This window comes from Haliotis rufescens, unplaced genomic scaffold, assembly GCF_023055435.1.
Source record: "Haliotis rufescens isolate VD_foot unplaced genomic scaffold, xgHalRufe1.0.p SCAF_9, whole genome shotgun sequence".
NCBI classification, from domain to species: Eukaryota; Metazoa; Mollusca; class Gastropoda; order Lepetellida; family Haliotidae; genus Haliotis; species Haliotis rufescens.
Genome location: NW_025964383.1, coordinates 20,264,381 through 20,284,565, shown reverse-complemented (window position 1 = coordinate 20,284,565; position 20,185 = coordinate 20,264,381). Strand labels below are relative to the sequence as shown.

The window sequence follows — 20,185 nt, the reverse complement described above, 5'->3', positions numbered from 1 at the left end:
TCCAATCATTGACCGCCAGAGGGAGCTGTTTCAACAGGATAACGCTCGTGTCACGGTAGACTACCTCCATAATGCCAAAATCAACGTCTTGCCCTGGCCGTCGAGATCTCCAGATCTCAACCCAATCGAACACCTCTGTGATGTACTCGATCGACGTGTACGTCAACGTCAGAACACGCCGCAGACACTCCCACAACTGGCCGACGCGTTACAAGCAGAATGGCGCAGAATACCGCAGGACAGAATTCGTACACATATCCAGTCAGTGCCGAGGAGATGCACAGCCGTGATTACTGCCCGGGACGGTCACACTAGATACTGAGTTCAGCGCAAACGTGTTGCCTTATGTGACATGACAATGAACAGTTTTCAATGCCTTTGTACAACGACAACATGTTATCGAGCTTTAAAATTGCATATTTGTATCTGAGATATTTAATTAAATATATCGACTTTATTCGGTACAATTACTTTCCTAAAAATCTACCTGTGCGTCTCTTTAATAGGCCTTCAGCAACCCATGCTTGCCGTAGAAGGTGACTATGCTTGTCGTAAAAGGCGACTAACGGGATCGGGTGGTCAGGCTCGCTGACTTGGTTGATGCATGTCATCGATCCGAATTGCGTGGATCGATGCTCATAATATCAATCACTGGATTGTCTGGTCGAGACTCGATTATTTACAGACCAGCGTCATATAGCTGGAATATTGCTGAGTGCGGCGTTAAACAACAAACCAACCAACTCTTTTTTTTTAAGTGTGTACATATATATATAGCTCCGAAACGTTGTGTTCCTCATAATAAAGAGGCTGAGAACCATAAATTCTCTTCCTTGTGTGTATCACTTTCAAATGTCATTCATGGCTCTTTTTTTTTCTTTTTTTTTGGGGGGGGGGGGGGGGGGGGGGGGGGGGGTAGATAGTTTGCCAAGGAGTGTTCATTGTTTTGACATTCTGAATATTAGTCTGACCTCCGTTGATAAAAACAATACCCCTTGCTGTTACAACAATAGCATGGACCACGGTTCGAAACTCGTTGCACCACATAGTCAAGTTACAACCCTGTATGGAGTTTCGATATAAACGGTAGAAAAGGCCTTCAGCAACGCATGCATGCCGTAAGAGGCGACTGAGGGGATCGGGTGGTTAGGGTCGCTGACTTGGTTGATGCACGTCATCGTATCCCAATTGCGTGGATCGATGCTCATGATGACAATCACTGTATTGTCTGGCCCAGACGCGATGCTGACAATGCTTGAGTTTTTAATTGTACATTCTTTCTTCGAGCCTGAGAATGTATGATTTAGTCATGCTTATGTAGCTTTGAAATGTTTATATGCTTGTAATTAACTTCTATCAAAGCACTTTCAGAGAATCCTGGTATTAATTATCACACTGACTTCGTGATAGTCTTATTAGCAACACATGTTTTCACGGAAGCGTAGTCCATTTCATTATCATGACCTACATGTGTACACCCTCTCTTTCTGTTCAAGACCCGTGAAGATAGAATAGGTCTTCAGCAACCCATGCTTGCCGAAAAAGGGGACTATGCTTGTCGTGAAAGGCGACTTACGGGATCGGGTGGTCAGGCTCGCTGACTTGGTTGATGCATGTCATCGTATCCCAAATGCGTGGATCGATGCTCATGATGTCAATCACTTGATTATCTTGTCCAGGTTCGATTATTTACAGACCGCCATCATATAGCTGGAATATTGCTGAGTGCGGCGTTAAACAACAAAACAACCAACCAATCAATCAACAGGCGCTTGCCCTCTCCACGCCCACCTCAGAACACAATGAGGTCAAGTTCATATGATCAATGGCATTCCGTGTGTGCCGTGTAAATCATGTGTTGACAGCTTCAACCTATTTGTGTCCCTGTTACTGACAACACAAACAATAGAGTACCTATTGTTGAATTTGTGCACCGTCTTTTAGCAGATACTTTTGTTTATTTGCTTAACGCCGCACTCCGCAATACTCCAGCTATATGACCGGGTTTTGTTAATAATGGAGTCTGGACCAGACAATTCAGTGATTGACGTCATGAGCATTAGGCAATTGGTTGTTAGTTGGTTGGTATGTTGTTTTACGCCGCACTCAGCAAATATTCCAGCTATATGACGGCGGTCTGTAAATAATCGAGTCTGGACCAGACAATCCAGTGATAAATATCATGAGCATCGATCCATGCAATTGGGATCGATGACATGCATCAACCAAGTCAGCGAGCCTGACCACCCGATCCCGTTAGTCACCTTTTACGACAAGCATAGTCGCCTTTTACGGCAAGCATGGGTTGCTGAAGACCTATTCTACCCCGGATCTTCACGGGTCTTAGGCAATTAGGATCGAAGACATGTATCAACCAAGTCAGCGAGCCTCACCACCCAATCCCTTCAGTCGCCTCTTACGACAAGCGTAGTCGCCTTTTACGGCAAATATGGGTTGCTGAAGACCTATCCTACCCCGGATCTCCACGACCCACGTGACCTAGGGCTCTATTGGTCCGTGGAGTGTTTGGCCGCCTCCTTGCCCTTATGGATTGAGCGTCTGCCCAGAGAACGGAGAGTCAGTGGTTCGAGCCCCGTCCCCGTCATACCTGAAGACGTTAACAGATGATACTTGTCTCTCACCTATCTGGCACCCGGCATTAAGGGAATATAACAAGGACTGGTGGGCTCGGAGTCAGTATACTGTGTCCAAGTGGGGTATTCATGTCGAACTGCAGTGTGGTATCTCAGTGGGCTGGCACTATTAAACGGGCTTTATAATTAGCTAGTACACGCACACATGTCACCTACCCTCACACGTCTAGAGTTTCCTCCCTGTGGTACACCCGGATCCGCCGATAGTGGTCGAACGCACTTATTCATCCTTCAGAATTGCCGGGGCGGTTGGGAAGCCGAGTGGTAAAAGCGTTCGCTCGTAAAGCCGAAAACCCGGGTTCGATTCCCCAAATTGGTACAATGTGTGAAGCCCTATCTGGCGTGTCCCGCCGTGCTCTTGCTGTAGTATTGCCAAAAGCGGCGTACAATCATACTCTCTCACTCACTCACGATATCACAATAGATGCCAGTGGACGTCAACGACCTGCTTCACTTTAGACTTTTTTCTTTCATTGAACGGACTAAATACTGTCCAGAGATCGTTGAGTGCGGCGTAAAACAACGAACCATCCAACCAACCAACCAGCCAACCAACCAGAGATGCGAGAAACCCTGTCAGTCACTCACTGCTACCGGTTTTAATGACAAATGTTTGACAACCCAATTGGGATACGATCACAACCAAGACAGCGAGCCTGACCATTCGATCCCGTTAGTAACCGCTTGTCGTAAAAGGCGACTAACGGGATCGGGTGCTCAGGCTCGCTGACTTGGTTGATGCATGTCATCGATCCACATTGCGTGGATCGATGCTCATGATATCAATCACTGGATTGTCTGGTCCAGACTCGATTATTTACAGACCGCCGTCATATACCTGGAATATTGCTGAGTGCGGCGTTAAACAACAAACCAACCAACCAGCCGTTAGTAACCACTTATGACAAGCCGAAGGCCAATTCTAACCCGGATCTTCACGACCCGTGAATATTCCGGGGTAGAATAGGTCTTCAGCAACCCATACTTGCCGTAAAAGGCGACTTTGCTTGTCGTAAAAGGCGACTAACGGGATCGGGTGGTCAGGCTCGCTGACTTGGTTGATACATGTCATCGATCCCAAACGCGTTCAATTCAGTGATTGATGTAATGGGCATCGGTCCACGCAATCGGGATACAATGACAACCAAGTCAACGAGCTTGACCACCTGATCCCGTTAGCCGTCTCTTACGACAAGCATAGTCGCCGTTTGCGCAAAGCATTGGTTGCATCAACCAGTGTTTTGTCAGTATATGGTTACAATATAACTTCAATACTATAAGTTCGCTATATGCCGCTAAAGCAACGTGTGAATTTAGCTGATTTACTGCTTTGGCGATTTTATTCAATCATTTTGATATGAAAAATATTTATCTCATAAAAAATATTCTTTCAGCGAACATCTGATACAAGTAATTGTGTTGTTTGGGAGTAGACAGAGATAAACAGCCAGTATATCATTCAGGGCATGTGTTTGCTGACAATTAACAATGCAAGTTGAATCCGCCTTCACAAGAAGCGACAGTGACAAGATATGCGATGTAAAGATGAAATCCTTTCATGCTCGGAGATAAAGGGGGTTTATCGGTGTTTTGAGTTGACAAATGTAATTTTACGACCTTTAACACATTCTTGTATGTCAATCAATATGTCGTCCATTCTGACGAAGACGTTTGACTGCACGTTATTTATGTGTGAATTCCTACATGGAAGTAAAAATTATGTCAACTGTCTGAATAAAACACCAATTCAAGATCAAAGCGACGTTTACATAACATGGCATAAGATGAAATTAAGATGATAAAATATAGTCACTATTATGCAAGTTTAAAAGAATTTGAAAAAATAAATTACCAAGGAATACATTTAAGAAGTAATTGTCGATGTGAGTTTCATTTGATGGTACCCATAGCACACAAGGGTTTGCATAGCACACGTGATATGCATGTGCAGCATTAAACAATAGTAATGCCATTTCTCGGACGATTAATACTCGGTATTGTATATAATGCTTTGGCAGTGTTTGCAACTCAAATTTGGAACAGCTTGTCAGCGTGACTGCATATTTTGCCGAGAAAACCCACTTGGGATATTACTTGTTAGACGTAATTGATGATGCCCCAAGGGCAGGTCAAAGGTTAGATGACGACTGTGCCTTGTACCTCCAACTCCGTCTCCACAACATCAGCAACATAGAGGGACTCCCTCCACCGTGGATTACCGTTTTGTGAAAGAGGTAAGGGTTTTATTGAGTTTTTCAATAATCTCATTGTAATAAAATCCGGTTTTAATTAAATATCATATTTCAATACCTTATTCAATATATTGTTGTAACTCTTGATCCATTTAGGACAGGTTGCGGTATTCATGTCCGAGTTGTACTGTAAAGCACTTTAATCTCGACCTTTTTAGCCCGGAAATCGCGCATACCGGTCGATAATTATTTGTCACTTCTGCATAAATACAAAATTCCCGTATTGAATCCTATGGTTGTGTGTGAGGTGACGTGAAAACGTCGCGTTCAAGATTATTGCACTTATGTGTGTGTGTGTGTGTGTGTGTGGGGGGGGGGGGGGGGGGGGGGGGGGGGTTGATTTTTTGTACTGGTCCCGACTAACTAACTTATAGTGCTAGCCCATGCTACTTTTCAACATGAATATCCCACTCAGACACAATATACTGACTCCGAGCCGACCAGTCGTTGTTTTAGTCTCTTTATGCCGAGCGCCAGACAGGGTAACAACAAGAAACCATCGTGCACATTATCGATCACTGGATTCTCTGGTTTTGTACACAAATAGACTTATAATAGTGGGGCGGTTAAGCCTATAATTTTGCACTTCGGGTTAAAAGCACCAAACTTGGCACACTTATACATTGAACCATTCCGAAGATTTTTGGAAATGGATCCACCTCAGCAGAGGCCCCTGGTGATAGAAAATCCAAGATGGCCGCCAACGTGGCTCAAATTTCTAATGTTATCAACATATATTCAATATATCATACTTGTCTGATCTATTTATACTAATTACCATTGTAATGTATTTAAGAGTAAACACAACAATGCTGTATATAATTCAAATCTAGTATGTAGCACCCCCTGGTGGTGATGCAAGTCCAAGATGGCCGCCAACATGGTTGAAATCTCCAATGACTAATCTATACTCATTATATCTTAATTATCTGGTCAATTCATACAATTTATCACAGTATCTTTTTCAGGATCAATTGCAACAAAGCTTTATAAAATTCAAATCTGGTATGCAGCGCCCGCTCTTGATGACGAAAATCCAAGATAGCCTCCAATATGTTTCAGTGTTCAGAAATTGTCTATTTCTGCAGCAGATATAGGTATCATTTGACATCTTTGGACTTAGGATAAATTGATAAGTTTGATATGATTTTTAAATGACATTGTATCAATTTATATATATTGTGTATGATCTATCCGTATGATGGCTTAGCATATTATTTTATAAATGGTCTACTGAGAAATATTCTACCTAGTTATTTTTTTTTTCAATATGTCGTGTTCTAGAGGACAATTTAATGAAGGCATCTCTTCCTGAATAAAGTGAACTGTATCCAATTTATTGTATCACCCCATAGGCACTAATATGGGAATGGATTCATTTCTTAAAAACAGGAATGTATGTATAAGTATTATTGACATTATTGCCCTGATCCTATGATATCAACTTACTTCCACGGGTGGTTGGGTAGCCTAGTGGTTAAAGCATTCACTGGTCACGCTGAAGAGTCAGAAGACCCGGGTTCGATTCCCGACATGGGTACAATGTGTGAAGCCCATTTCTGGTGTCCCCCGCCGTGAATATTGCTAAAAGCTGCGTAAAACCATACTCACTCACTCACTCAACTTACTTTCTACTTAAGTACGACCAGGGATATCGGTTCTATGTATGTGTTTACGGTTCTATAATTCAGTTACAATCAACACTTTTCTTCGAAGTATCACATAGCACTGCACTCAAGACCGCAAGTGTAAAGTTTACTAAGGTTTGCAAGACTTCTTACAGGTGTAGTGTTAGTTGATAACACTTCTTTGTGCCTGACCAAGTGTTGTCCACTTGGGTTTCCATACATTATTGTATGTCCTCTCCCCTGACAACAAGAGTCTGTAGTGTGAGACGCTTGTCAAGCACCTGTCCCCACACATGCACACACGTGCTGTCTTAGAGCTGCCTCTTTGGGTGAAATGTTGTCAAATGTCTGAGATCTTCATGAAGAGAGATTCTGACTTTCATTGACCTTCCAAATAAACCAGTGAGAACGACAAACCGCTCAAGAATCTGCATTGTGTTGTGAAAGACATCTGCTGATGATGGGAAAGCATCGGTGACCTCTGGAAATACTTGACACGTATCCCAAGCATATGAACCGGTAAAAGCATGAAATAGTGACAATGTCTTTGAATTCCGTTCCGTGGGCCTCTAGAAGAAAATTCTCGGCTGTTTCAGTCAATCCAACGGCCCCTCCATCCCCTTTATACGGCCATTGAATTGTTCATGTGTCTGATCTTGTGCCGCACCAGAGAATGTTCGTCGAGTATGTCACTAATCCAAACAATATTCGTGGCACAGCGGTGCGTGTGTTCTACTGTAAGGGGGACATATCTGAGAAATGCAAACCATTGATATGACAAGTGATGCTGCAAACTTTGGGAAATCTGCTCTTTGAATTGCACTCATCAAGCACAATATGCAAAGTTCTTGTTCAAGAACAAGGGTCCGGTAGTGAAACAGGGTCTGGTCAGCTTACGTCGGTGCACACCAGTTTCTGAAAGGATCTTCTGTGTTCGCTTCTGTTTCCTTACACTGCTCATGTGCCTGATGTTGTAGCAGTGTGGGTACCTATGATGAAGGAATCAGCAAATCTGCCTGAGGCAATTCCAGCAACACAGATTGCAGTTTTCCATCTACTTCCGTCGGGACAGTTTCTGAGAATCCTGAAAACATCTATTTCAATATGCAAATTTACCAAACATGATAAGGAACTTCATCATATAATTCAGGACAGTTCCACTGGATTGTTTTAGCAATTATGTGTATTGGTTCATCCGAGGCAAGCACATGCATCTGACCAGGTTTCAAATGTTCAATACCCTTTTTTTATCACATTAATTGAATGCTGTATCATAGCAACAGACTGTGCACATTCTTGAATTCTTGGCATTTTGGCAATTGTGGTTGGAGGATATGTTTGTCTTGTTTCCCCAGTACTTCCTTCATGTGATATGGCTAGTTTTACTCATGGTTTACCTTGTTTGTGTGCTTTCTTCAGTCAAAAGAACAACATGTGATGAAATGATTGAAATGAACAAATGATACTGATATTGTGGACAAACATTTGACATTTTAAAAGATAAAGTCATTTTGGCGGCCATCTTGGATTTTCTTCGCCACCAGAGGGCGCTGCTTATTAGATTTGAATTATATACAATATTGTTGCAATTAGGTTTGCATAAATGACTAAAATTGACAAAATAATTAGGATATATTGAATATAAATTGACATCATATGAGATTTTAACCATTTTGGCGGCTACTTGGTGGCGCTGCTGATCCATATCCAGAAATGTTAGGAATGGTTCAATGTATAAGTGTGCCAAGTTTGGTGCTTTTAACCCAAAGTGCACAATTTTGACAAAATCCAGCCTTAACCGCCCCGCTATATCGGTCATTTGCTGTATATTACCAGCACTGTCCTCACTGGGGCAGATGATGCGTGGAACGTTGACATCAACTTGTTGTAACAATAGGTCATGTTTATGCTGCTCTGACAGGATCTTATCACGTGGTCATGCAAAATGGTGTGAATTACATTTCTAATGTTATCTGTAAAAACATTTCTATCTATTCTTTCATCTGACTTTGTATTTTTGATATGTTTGCTGTGAAAAGTACATTTCTATTAAAATCAGATTTACATGTCTATGCCTGTACATGTACTAGGTTCAAGTTTGTTTGTTGTTTAACGCCACACTCAGCAATATTCCAGCTATAAATACATACTATACATGAAGATATGATTATTTACAAAATCAACTTTAACTAACAAAAAATATTCTTGAAAACTTCGAGACCGCTGTTGGAAGCGAAAGACTACACGTCGGTCAGGTAACATAAATGTTACGAACAGTCTCGATTGACGAGCTCAAAGAGAAATGTACAGTTTAGAACGAAACATTTTCAAGAGACCAACAAACGGCATGAGCGATATTAACTCCATAAATGACCATCTGTAACTATTTTGCCTTGTCAATGTGGAACTAAGTAAACGTTAAATGGAAGTCAGTAGTTTGTGGACGGGCCAGACACTTATGATAACGGGAGACTTTTTGAGGGGAGGTCACTCGTGTATGACAATAGTCTCGTCAAAGTGTTATGTCCACAGCAGTGAAATATCAAGTGTTATGTTCACTGCAGTGAAATCTAAATTTTTCACTGCAATGAAAATTGCTTTTCTCGACTTCGGAAAACTCAGTCTTTCATACTTAAGTATATGATAAATACGTGAATCATGACGCAACGAGCTGACAATTCTTTGAGCTATGCCCGTTTGCGCTTAGACGGAACCCAGTCGCAAAAAAAGGACCACGGGTGGGGCTTAGCTGGGCCGCGTCTATCATCTCACTGTTGACGACGCGCATAGTGAGCAGGGAACCAGCTTACGAGTGGGGCACGAGTCGCATTTCGGCTTGCTTCGGAAGAATACGAGTCGGTCACGAATGGTATTCTCTATGTACGGATATCATGACGTCATAGTTCTCATTATGGCGTCACTTTTTCGTCATTATTGACCGGAGTTTATATTATTATGACCGGCCGCCTATGGTCAAGTCGCGAAAACAATGCATCTGAGAAACCATACTTAACCCCATGGCGTTCGTAAGATAGATTTGCTACACAAACATATTTCACCGAAAAGTTGTGGACATGTAATAATAATTTCGTAAAATATCGTACACCCAGTTAATGGCTCATGTACCGTATTTGCTCGATTAAACGCCCTGACATGTATTTCTTTCAGACCCTCTTTACCTCCGGCGTTTAATCTCAAATATAATAATCTCTAATACATGAAAAGTGTGTTGTTTTTTTTACCCCGAAGTGATATACCACTTGCAGGAACATGACGCCGCTGACAACGTGTGTTCTGGTGGTGACGTGTATGCTTATATTCACACCGGTAAGGTCACGTGAGAATGGAGTTATGCCCAATTGGATCAAAGATACGTTTTGCGGTCAAGCCAAGGGAGGTTACTCCATGATCCCCTGGGACTGTAGCGGGTACCTGCACTGCAGCAACGCCCACCTGGGGCCGGCGAGGTGGATTAACTGTCCCCCCGGGCTCAGCTTTGACATGAGCTCCAGGACCTGTGAATGGGACTCCGAGTCGTGTAATGCTGCAAAGATGGCGCGTAAGTTAAACAAATACGAAGTACTGGTATACAACAGCGAGGCGTCTTTTACGCCGATTTTAACAATATTCCAGCCATTGTGGATCGGGTTTGGATTGGTTTCGTTTGGTTTGTTGTGTTACGCCGCACTTGGCAATATTCCAGCTATATGACGGCAGGCTGTAAATAATCGAGTCTGGACCAGACAATCCAGTGATTGATATCATGAACATCGATCCACGCTATTGGGATCGATGACATGCATCAACCAAGTCAGCGAGCCTGACCACCCGATCTCGTTAGTCACCTCTTTCAACAAGCATAGTCGCCTTTTACGGCAAGCATGGGTTGCTGAAGACCTATTCTACCCCGCATCTTCACGGGTCTTAGTGGATCGGCACAAACCAAGAAACGTCGTTACATATTGATTCCACGTGAGATTCGAACCCGGGTGTCCGGTGGCATGTGGACCCTTTACCCTCTAGGCTCCCAACTACAAGCATTTATTATTTATTAACAGAATAGTCCACTCATTATTTTCGAATTATTATTTAAATAATATTCTCAGCTGGGACACTTGGGGCAGAGATACAAATAGAAACAGAGATGTATGTATATACACAGTCTGATGTTATGCCTACTGAAATGTTTGATATCCTTTCATCAGACTGTCGCCTTGGGTCTGAAGCAGTAAGGTGCGGTGGGGTAGCCTTATGGTTCAAACTTTCGCTCGTCACGCCGAAGGCCCGAGTTCGACTCTCCACTTGGATACAATATGTGAAGCCCACTTCTGGTGTCCCGCGCCATGATATTGCCGGAATATTGTTGAAAGCATCAAGCATCACTCACTCACTCACTCACTCACTCACTCAATCTGAAGCAATGCCGATGCGATGTTAAATATTAACTCACTCACGTGCATTAACATCATAAATGAGACAATTGAAAAGTAGAACATTTATAAATCCAAGACATATCCAAGTTAACTATTTGTTAAATGGGGACAGGAGACTTTGAATGTGTGTATAATGCAATTAGAGGATCATAAACATTACGATGATTTAAATAATTAGATTTAATTACTAGATAATTGTCTGATTTTTAAGGCTGCCATTTTTATGCCACCTGAAACGTTTGATGTTCTGTCAGAGGTGGCTTCCAAATGGTGCGTCAAGTTCCCCCAGTTGGTGTTCGACCACCCCGGCAGCTGTGCCCTGTTCTACAACTGCTCCCGGGGGTCGGGCACTACCCCCAAGGCTGGCCTGCTCCTGTATGAAGACGAGTGTAAATACCCCACTCTGTTCGACCCGGCTTCCGGTGGTTGTCGGGAAAACTCGGCGACGTGTAGGAATAAGCCAGCTCGCTGTAAGTATCTGTCCATCTTACTCCATCTATGTGTAACTGCAGGGCAAAAGAAAAAATACACTAGAAAATTAAATTTGACCAAATAATTACAAACGTTATCAAAACGTTTCTAGGTTGAAAACAGTCATCGCAACACTGAAACTTAGGTCCAAAACGCAACTATGATACCCCCGCATTAGATACATCACCGTCGAATAACGATTTCTTTTAAGCCACCAGGTTCTGTACAGTAACCGCATCATTCTGAAATATATTAGACAGACATGTAAGGGGTATGTCGGATGGGGGAGGGGTAGTGGGGGTAGTCTTTTAACTGTCTGAAGCATTGGTACTGTTTTCAAGAATTTTCTGGGTCCATCTAAAAAATCCCAGCCGCCTGGTAACTATCGTCTATTTTGGCAAATCAAGCAGGTAAAAGGAAATATAAAAAAGGATGCCTTATGTAGCAACTAAGATACTTGTACATCTTTAACAAATCGTCGTTGTATCCAGGTGATTACGTGACGGAGTGCAGCCGCTCTGTCGACCCCTGCGCGACCCTGGCGAACGGAGGCCACCCCGCTCCAGGCACCCCGTTCTCCAAACACTACATAATGTGTGCAGGGGGTCAGACACTCAACACCCTCACGTGCGATAAGCAGGGCTGGGTATTCGACCCGGAATGGTCCGTATGTTCTAACGCCATTCAAGGTAAGGTTGTGTGTGGAGAGTGAGTGAGTGATTTCTGATTAAACGCCGCATCGGCATTATTTCACCCATATTGCGAGTTTGTGGAGAAAAAAAAGCGATGAAGATTCGGTTGGTTGGTTTGTTGTTTAACGCCGCACTCAGCTATATGACGGCGGTCTGTAAATAATCGAGCCTGGACCAGACAATCCAGTGATTAATATCATGAGCATCGATCCAAGCAATTTGGATCGATGACATGCATAAAAAAAGTCAGCGAGTCTGACCACCCGCTCCCGTTAGTCGCCTTTTACGACAAGCATGGTCAGCTTTTACGGAAAGCAGGGGTTGCTGAAGACCTATTCTACCCCGGAATGTGCGATGAAGAGAATTGTGGGTTGATAATTTGAAGAGTAACTGTGCCTCCTGCTCCCTTTGTAATTAGTGTAATGACAGGTGTATAAACACTGGTTGGTTGGTTGGTTTGTTGTTTAACGCCGCACTCAGCAATATTCCAGCTATATGACGGCGGTCTGTAAAATAATCGTGTCTGGACCAGACAATCCAGTGATTGACATCATAAGCATCGATCCACGCAATTGGGATCGATGACATGTATCAACCAAGTCAGCGAGCGTATAAACACTGAGATCGATATACATATAGTCCAGTTCCTTATGTATTTTCGTTGGAATTTTTTGGAGATTTGCTAAACCATATATTTTTAGAATTGTTAGGATACAGTGAATAGGAAAACTGATGTTCCCATTTTTTTCAGGGTTTTAATGGCGGCCATCTTGGATTTTCAAAATGGCGACCACAAAAACCAAAACTTGCTCGATAACTCTGCCTCTAGGCCACACATATTGTAAGTATTGCTGAATAAACATATGATTTAAGTCAACAGGAATCCACTCAGACTAACAACAATCATCCGATCGCGAGTAAAATGTAAAGTCAGATATTTATTATCAATAACCATTTTTTAACCACAAAAATATTAAAATGTACAACAAATATACTGAAATAGTGTCTCTGCTTGCGATTAACATCTTGACACCTCTATCACACAATCTTCGTTTAACTTCAAATCAACATCAACTATGGGCACAGTTTATGATTGTCATTATAATGTATCAATCATTGTTTTCATCATCATTGTCATCCGAATTCCGGTTTTCAGTACGTGAGTCTTCATCATTTTCACACTGGGTAGTGCATAAGCAGAGTTCAGTGCACTTTCAGCTTTTTGACCTGCAAGAACACCTTTGTGACGAACAATCTCCTTTGCATTTGGCATCTCGCCATCTCGATAATGGCCTTTGGTGCAGGAAGAACATCAGTGGTAGTCGGTCTAAGTGCTGACCTCCGACGTCCTTGTGGTAGCCATATTGCATCGGATCCAGTAGAACTTGTTGTTCAATGCTTGCCTGGCCCCAAACTCGAGCCTGTACATGTACCCTCATTATATGCTGTTTAAGGGCACCGATTGTGGGTGGCAGTTTATCACTGTCCGCAATGTACTTGCAGAATAAGTGCCATCGCAATGTTGCTAATTTTGATTCCTGTCGGCAATTAACAGAACACACAAACCTAGTCAAACTTGTCATCAGATCTTCTGATAGTTTGACATCATAGAGTCCTTTTTCTCCAAGTACACAGTCAAATCTGCTTTGGTCTTGTCATGTGATAGGAATCTGCCCATCGTTATGTGCTTTATACTCGTCTCATCTCTGACTTGGTACTGAACTGGGTCCTGACCATGGCGTCTCTTTTCCCTGGTTGTACTCTTCAGGGAATCAGATTTATAGGTGTCAAATACAAGAGTAATCTCATCAAAATATTCATCATTTTTTCATAGAGAACCTGGCTCAGATCTCTCACTGTTACCATTGTTGCTGGTTTCTTAGTCAGCTTCTGGACAAGTACCATTCCGTCTACAACTGCAATCTGCTTGCTGTGATGGGCCACTTCAGTGGCCTCTTCATCTGTCAAAGAGTCCCCTTGTACTGTTTTCTCAGATACCAGCTTCTCTAGGACATGTATGAGTTTGGACTTGTCACCGCATGTCTACACGATGCAGGGAGTTCATTAATGATCTAAACATAGCATTCTTTGACTTATCTGTTTCTCAATCCTGAAGCTTCTTCACCAGATCCTCCTGAGTCAAAACTTGCAACAGATGAGCATTGGCTTGCTTCACATATTCGGCCTTCGTATGTTTGTCCTGGACTGCATCTTCTTCATGTGCCGTTGCCTCAATGCACACCACTTTCAGATGAGGGTTATCCTCCAGGAATTGCTCTAATGCCAGTTCCTGTACTACCATGTTTGTGCATATGTTATCAAAATTGCGTGGGTCGATGCTCATGATGTCAATCATTGGATTGCCTGGTCCAGACTCGATTATTTACAGACCGCCGTCATATAGCTGGAATATTGCTGAGTGCATCGTTAAACAACAAACCAACCAACCAAACCACCACTTGAGGATTTTCTCTTGCATGCTGGGATCGAAATCCTAATTGTTCAGTTTTTGGTTGGTATGTCACCTGCCTCTTGGATTTGAAACCAAACATCAAGTTTTGACTGATGGTGAGGGTAGCTCCATCTACTACATGTGTTCTGACTTCAGTTTCTAATTTGTCTGCAGGCCCTGCCATAATCAAGCGGATAAGTGTATACAGCTCCATGGGCACATCTTCTATTTTGCTGGAAACGGCAATGCAATTTTGTGACTGCTCTTTCTTAGTGAATTCTGCAATACTCTGACGAACAGCTGTGTATACCTGTAGACCATCTTCATGTTGTCTGTGTCATCAGAAGTTATTGCACATTGTATCATCTCCACCTCCAAGGCATCTGGGCAGTACAAGAGAGATGGTTTTCTTCTATTGCTTTGCAGAGCGGACTTAACACTTGGTAATTGAGACAATATCTTGCCTTTCAGCCATTTTCTAGTATAAGGAGGTTTTTGAGTTGCTAAAGCGTGTGCTCCTCCTAACGTATTCACATAGGTATTCTGGTGTCTGCGATGGAAAGATAAGCACCACGTTTGGTTTGTACATCAATGAGTCCACAAGTTCAATGAAACTTGCAATTTGTAATGGACACCCAGGCTTCTCATCTCCTTTGCTAGATGTGGCTTCATCTCTCAGAACATGAAATGCATGTTGTGTCCAACAATCTTTGTGATATTGGACATCAACAGAGTGGGCATCTCCTTCGGCGATTGAAGATGCAAGTCTAGTTTTAAGTTCTGGATTGGAGGAGAGGAACTCATCTTTTTTTCAGAGCTTGACCTGCATTCTCTGTTCTAACTGCACACAACGTTTGGTCACAACCCCTTTTGATAGAAAAAACCCACAAGTCTCTGTCCAGCGGTCGTGTCGCTGACTGTGTTGTTGCCGCAGCAGAAGTTGATGGTTCACTTGTATCAACGCCTGAATGATGCCCCCGTTCCCTATGGATATGTGATCCAGTAGACAATGAACGTTGGGAGTGATCTCTAGCACGTTGCAAGTGGCATTAGAGTAGCAAGTCCTATGCCAATTAGCCTCATTGTTCCTCAGAGTCTCTGTTGTGCAGTTTAGTTGCCTCTTGTTAATTACGATGAATTCGGCATCCTGCAGTGATGCTCGCTCCTTTACTGCTAACAACAAGGTCTGGTAGGGATCTAATTGTTAATGTTCTAATTACACTGTCTGCTGGATGAATTACTGGTTTGAGAGGTACAGCAATCCTACAATAACAACACCGATGTGCCACAAAGCAAACATGCATTACCTAGCAGCCTGATTTTTTTTCATTTATAAATCTATCCGTGGTTAGCTGGAATATACACTTCTACAAGACATACAAGGAGTCAAACACTCAGAAGCTACCAGTCCTAGGCTAACTCAAATATCATACCACCTGCTTCTTTTCAGCAATAAGTTAATCCCTTCAGGAGCCCACATTTAGGTTAGATGCATTGTTTCATTGCAGTATCTGACATGATTGCATTGGATTCAAAGACGTAATCATAATTTCAAATAATATAGACAAAAATGGCCCATGGGAAGCCAGATTAGAATTATCATTAACAAGTTATTTCTTATTTTACCCTTTTTGGGACCTCACAAGTACATACATATATGTATGTTTTGCCAACATTTTTACCACTATTTTACCTTTACAACATTTTTAAGTGACGAACCTGCTGAAATTATGATTTAACCCTCATTAAAAATAAGTACATGAAGAATCACCTTTCCTACTTGTTACCTGTTACTAAAATGCAAAATTACCCCTTAAGGAGCCACTTTTTCGCCTAATTTGTTTTAAATCTTTTCCATATTGCTGCAAGTATTTCCAGTGTGTTCATTGTCTCAAAAATATAGAATTAGCCAAGAAAATTACAAGCTAAGTTGACTTATCTTTTGAAATATAGTAGAAAACCAGTTATTGGTAGACGCCATTTTGAAATTCCAAGATGGCCGCCATAGAGACATTGAAAAAAATGGGAACATTGGTTTTCAGGTTCAGTAGGTCCTAACCTTTCCAAAAATGTATAGTTTAGCAAATCTCCAAAAAAAATTAACGAAACTTTTCATGAGAACATTGTAAACTAAACTGATATTGACACGTGAAGATCCCGGGTAGAATAGGTCTTCAGCAACCCATGCTTGCCATAAAAAAACAAAACTTTTTGCATTTGAGTTAACAGTTCATGTATACAGCTTTTGGACTTGTACATGTATATCAAGGTGTAAATACAACTTTAAACAAATAAAAATGAAAGAAAGGGGTTAAATTCATGGACTAGCGAGTATAACCACACGAGTATATTTTCAGCACAAATCTAATAAGGCAGCCAAGATGAGATGCATTGAAATGCAAGATGAGACAAGGATGTATGTTTTCTGGTGATCATAGTGAAATAAATTTGTTCAAAACTTGAGCACATGATTAGTATATGCATTGAACACTTCTTAAGTCGAAGTCTTTCATATCTTCATAATTTTCTCTTTCACTTAATTTTGGTATGAATTTTAACTGCACTGTTAAAACACTAATATGTCCTTTTTTCACCTGTTATCCTTTTCCTTGTATTAACATAGCCAACTCTCCATTTCTTATGCTTTTAAATTGAAGTATTTAAAGTGTCTAATTATTTCACATTTCAAGCTCTTATTAAATTTAAATTAAGCCATTAACAACACATCCTAACACTTGATGTATAAATAAGCGGTTTGCGTGATTGCACAACGAAGCGATGCGTGTATCACATGACACCCAAGGTACGAGTGATCGAAAATAGGTTAGCTGCCCATGAACACGGTTCAACGAATTTAAATTCGCCACTGTTGTATGGACGTATCTCAGCCAAATGACAGATTGTTCCCACTCGGCGAGACCCGTGAAGATCCGGGGTAAAATAGGTCTTCAGCAACCCATGCTTGCCATAAAAGGCGACTATGCTTGTCGTAAAAGGCGACTAGCGGGATCGGGTGGTCAGGCTCGCTGACTTGGTTGATGCACTGTCATCGATCCCAATTGCGTGGATCGATGCTCATGATATCAATCACTGGATTGTCTGCTACAGACTCGATTTTTTACAGACCACCGTCATATAGCTGGAATATTGCTGAGTGCGGCATTAAACAACCAACCAACCAACCCACTCGGCGATGACAAGATGGCTCGACTGGATTGACCCGAATATAAAGTATCCGTTTGTTGGTGAAAACCTGCCTCCACTTCTTTCAATGGGACAGCCTCCTCGTCGACGGTGACATTACAACTCCCTATCTTAATTATTGTATTGAAGAATTGGAAATGACACCATTCTGATTCGTAGCCTGATTGAAACAGCCGAGATATTTATAGAATACTACTTCTTTTTCAGTCAATGTTTGTTTCGAAACCAGAACCGATTTTGATCTTTGGTGTTTGCCTAACTCACTCGTTCAACACACTGATACACGTCGAAGACCCGCATCATTTCGGTGTTCCCTCACATCAAGCTGACACGCCGTGATATGGCTGGAATACTGTTCAAAGCGGTGTTTAACAAAACTCACTCACATCGGGATTATACACGCTCGACACCATATATAATCTGCTACACAATTCATATATTAGCGACAAATACATAGAACTGAGACACTTGAGTTATTAAGTAATTAATCTCACTATAGTACATCTAGACTAACATTTAGTCCAAGAAGTAAAATTATCTCGTTTGAAAATATATATCCACAAAATAAAAAAAACCCTTCAAATGGAGTCAAAACAACTTGATGGCAGCGCCTAGAGCTAATGCAATCTAGACTTGCTAACTTATTCCAGACTTGAATTGGACTCCTTTTTTGATATATTCTCTGAAGTGAGGGACAGAGTAACGCTGCAAAACATCTGTTGTGACATCAAACTGTTTCATTCTGTTGTAAATATTCACATTCATATCCCCGGGCGTTGCAGGTATTTACGTTTAAACAGTGAACATATTCTCACGAGTATCTGAAATGGATAAAAGTGACGTGGTCGACAAATTGCAAACAATCCTACAAGGTGGGTTTTTAGGCGACAAGCGAGACGTTCTGTCAATCCTTGTCTGATTAACTGGCGGGCCTGCTGACAGTATAATGGCTGATTCGTGACTTTAGGGATCCCCTTGTTCACAGGTGAGGTGAGGTGAGGTGAAATGGGGTTAACTTAACGTTCAGGATTATAGCAACATTAGTTTGTGTCCAAGTCCGGAATTGTCCCGATGGTTTTATATTGCTCACCCACTGAGACACCATCATCCGTAACAAAATAGATTCCGCACTCGACCTGTCCTTGTTTGTTCCCTTAATGCCGAGGGTCAGGCAGGGTAACAACAGTTACCATTTCTTAAGGGCTTTTGCTATGACGCGGCCGGGGAGCGAACCACCGACCTTCGCTCTCCATGCCAAGACTGTATACTCACAATCTCATTAAAATCAGATATTGGTTTTCGACACCGCTTAACAAAGTGAGTGAGTGAGTGAGTATGGTTGTACGCCGCTTTTAGCAATATTCCAGCAATATCACGGCGGAGGACACCAGAAATAGGCTTCACACATTGTACCCATGTCGGGAATCGAACCTGGGTCTTCAGCGTGACGAACGAACGGTTTAACCACTGGGTTACCCGACCGCCCCCTTGATTGTAAAAGGTACACCGGGGCCCACTTGCACAAAGCGATCTTACCCCTTAGATGATCGGAACTCCCATACTTAAACATAGGCTTACAATAGTCGTAGCTCTAAGATCGTTTTGTGCAAGTTGGCCGTGACCAGCTTCAGTGGCAGAGAGACTGGTGATGTCATTTGATTGAGATGCTATGCTTACCGATGACGTCACAATGACCTAAAGAGCATTGTTATGTAATTGATGTATTTAGCGATATCGCACCCATGTGAAGGCATTTAAGCGAGTTTTGGATGACGAAGAGAGATTGTTAGCTGAATATGTTTCCGTATGATTAATATCATTTATAGCTAAAATGGATAGAATTATCATTAAACCGCCCGCAGGTTATCAGACATGAGCGGGCAGTTAATGAAAGACCTCGGGCTTCTGCAAATGATAATGCCCTGAAAAATAGCGTTACTCTTATAACAATTGGAGTAAAACATGTGGTATGCGAGTCTCTGGCAATCGTAATGCTTATTTTGTATTCCTAATATATGACATTTATTTTACGGAAATATACGAGGGTAATAATTTCTTGCTCATATAATGTCCGCTCCTGAATATAGTGTTTGAGTGAACCGTCTTATTTTTGATAGTGCCAAATAATATTCTGCCATGTATGTCTACAGAATCACCCACAATTTGTGAAACCCCTCACAGAATATATTATGCACGTTAGTCAATAGCGTATTGGGCACGCAGACATTGCAAAGATGTATGCAGCAAAGAAATAGTTGCCGCTATAAAATTTCATTTGCATATTTATTGGTGTATTGCATCGATAACACCTTCAGGTATATAATAAAAATGTTAACGTTAATTGCTAACATTCGCATATCTCATGAAAGCTGTTACAACATTGATTTTGGTCTCTGTTA

General features: G+C 41.9%; 1 protein-coding gene across 1 annotated transcript in view; it reads left to right on the top strand.

Annotated features, from left to right (window-relative positions):
• The first annotated feature begins 9,829 nt into the window (after positions 1–9,829).
• LOC124144745 overlaps positions 9,830–20,185 on the top strand; it is a 56,616-nt gene continuing 46,260 nt past the window's right edge. Inside the window, exons 1-3 of the mRNA XM_048391500.1 lie at positions 9,830–10,093; positions 11,222–11,437; positions 11,930–12,127. Coding sequence (XP_048247457.1) covers positions 9,844–10,093; positions 11,222–11,437; positions 11,930–12,127 — 664 coding nt within the window. The 5' untranslated portion in view covers positions 9,830–9,843. The remainder of the gene's footprint in view (positions 10,094–11,221; positions 11,438–11,929; positions 12,128–20,185) is intronic.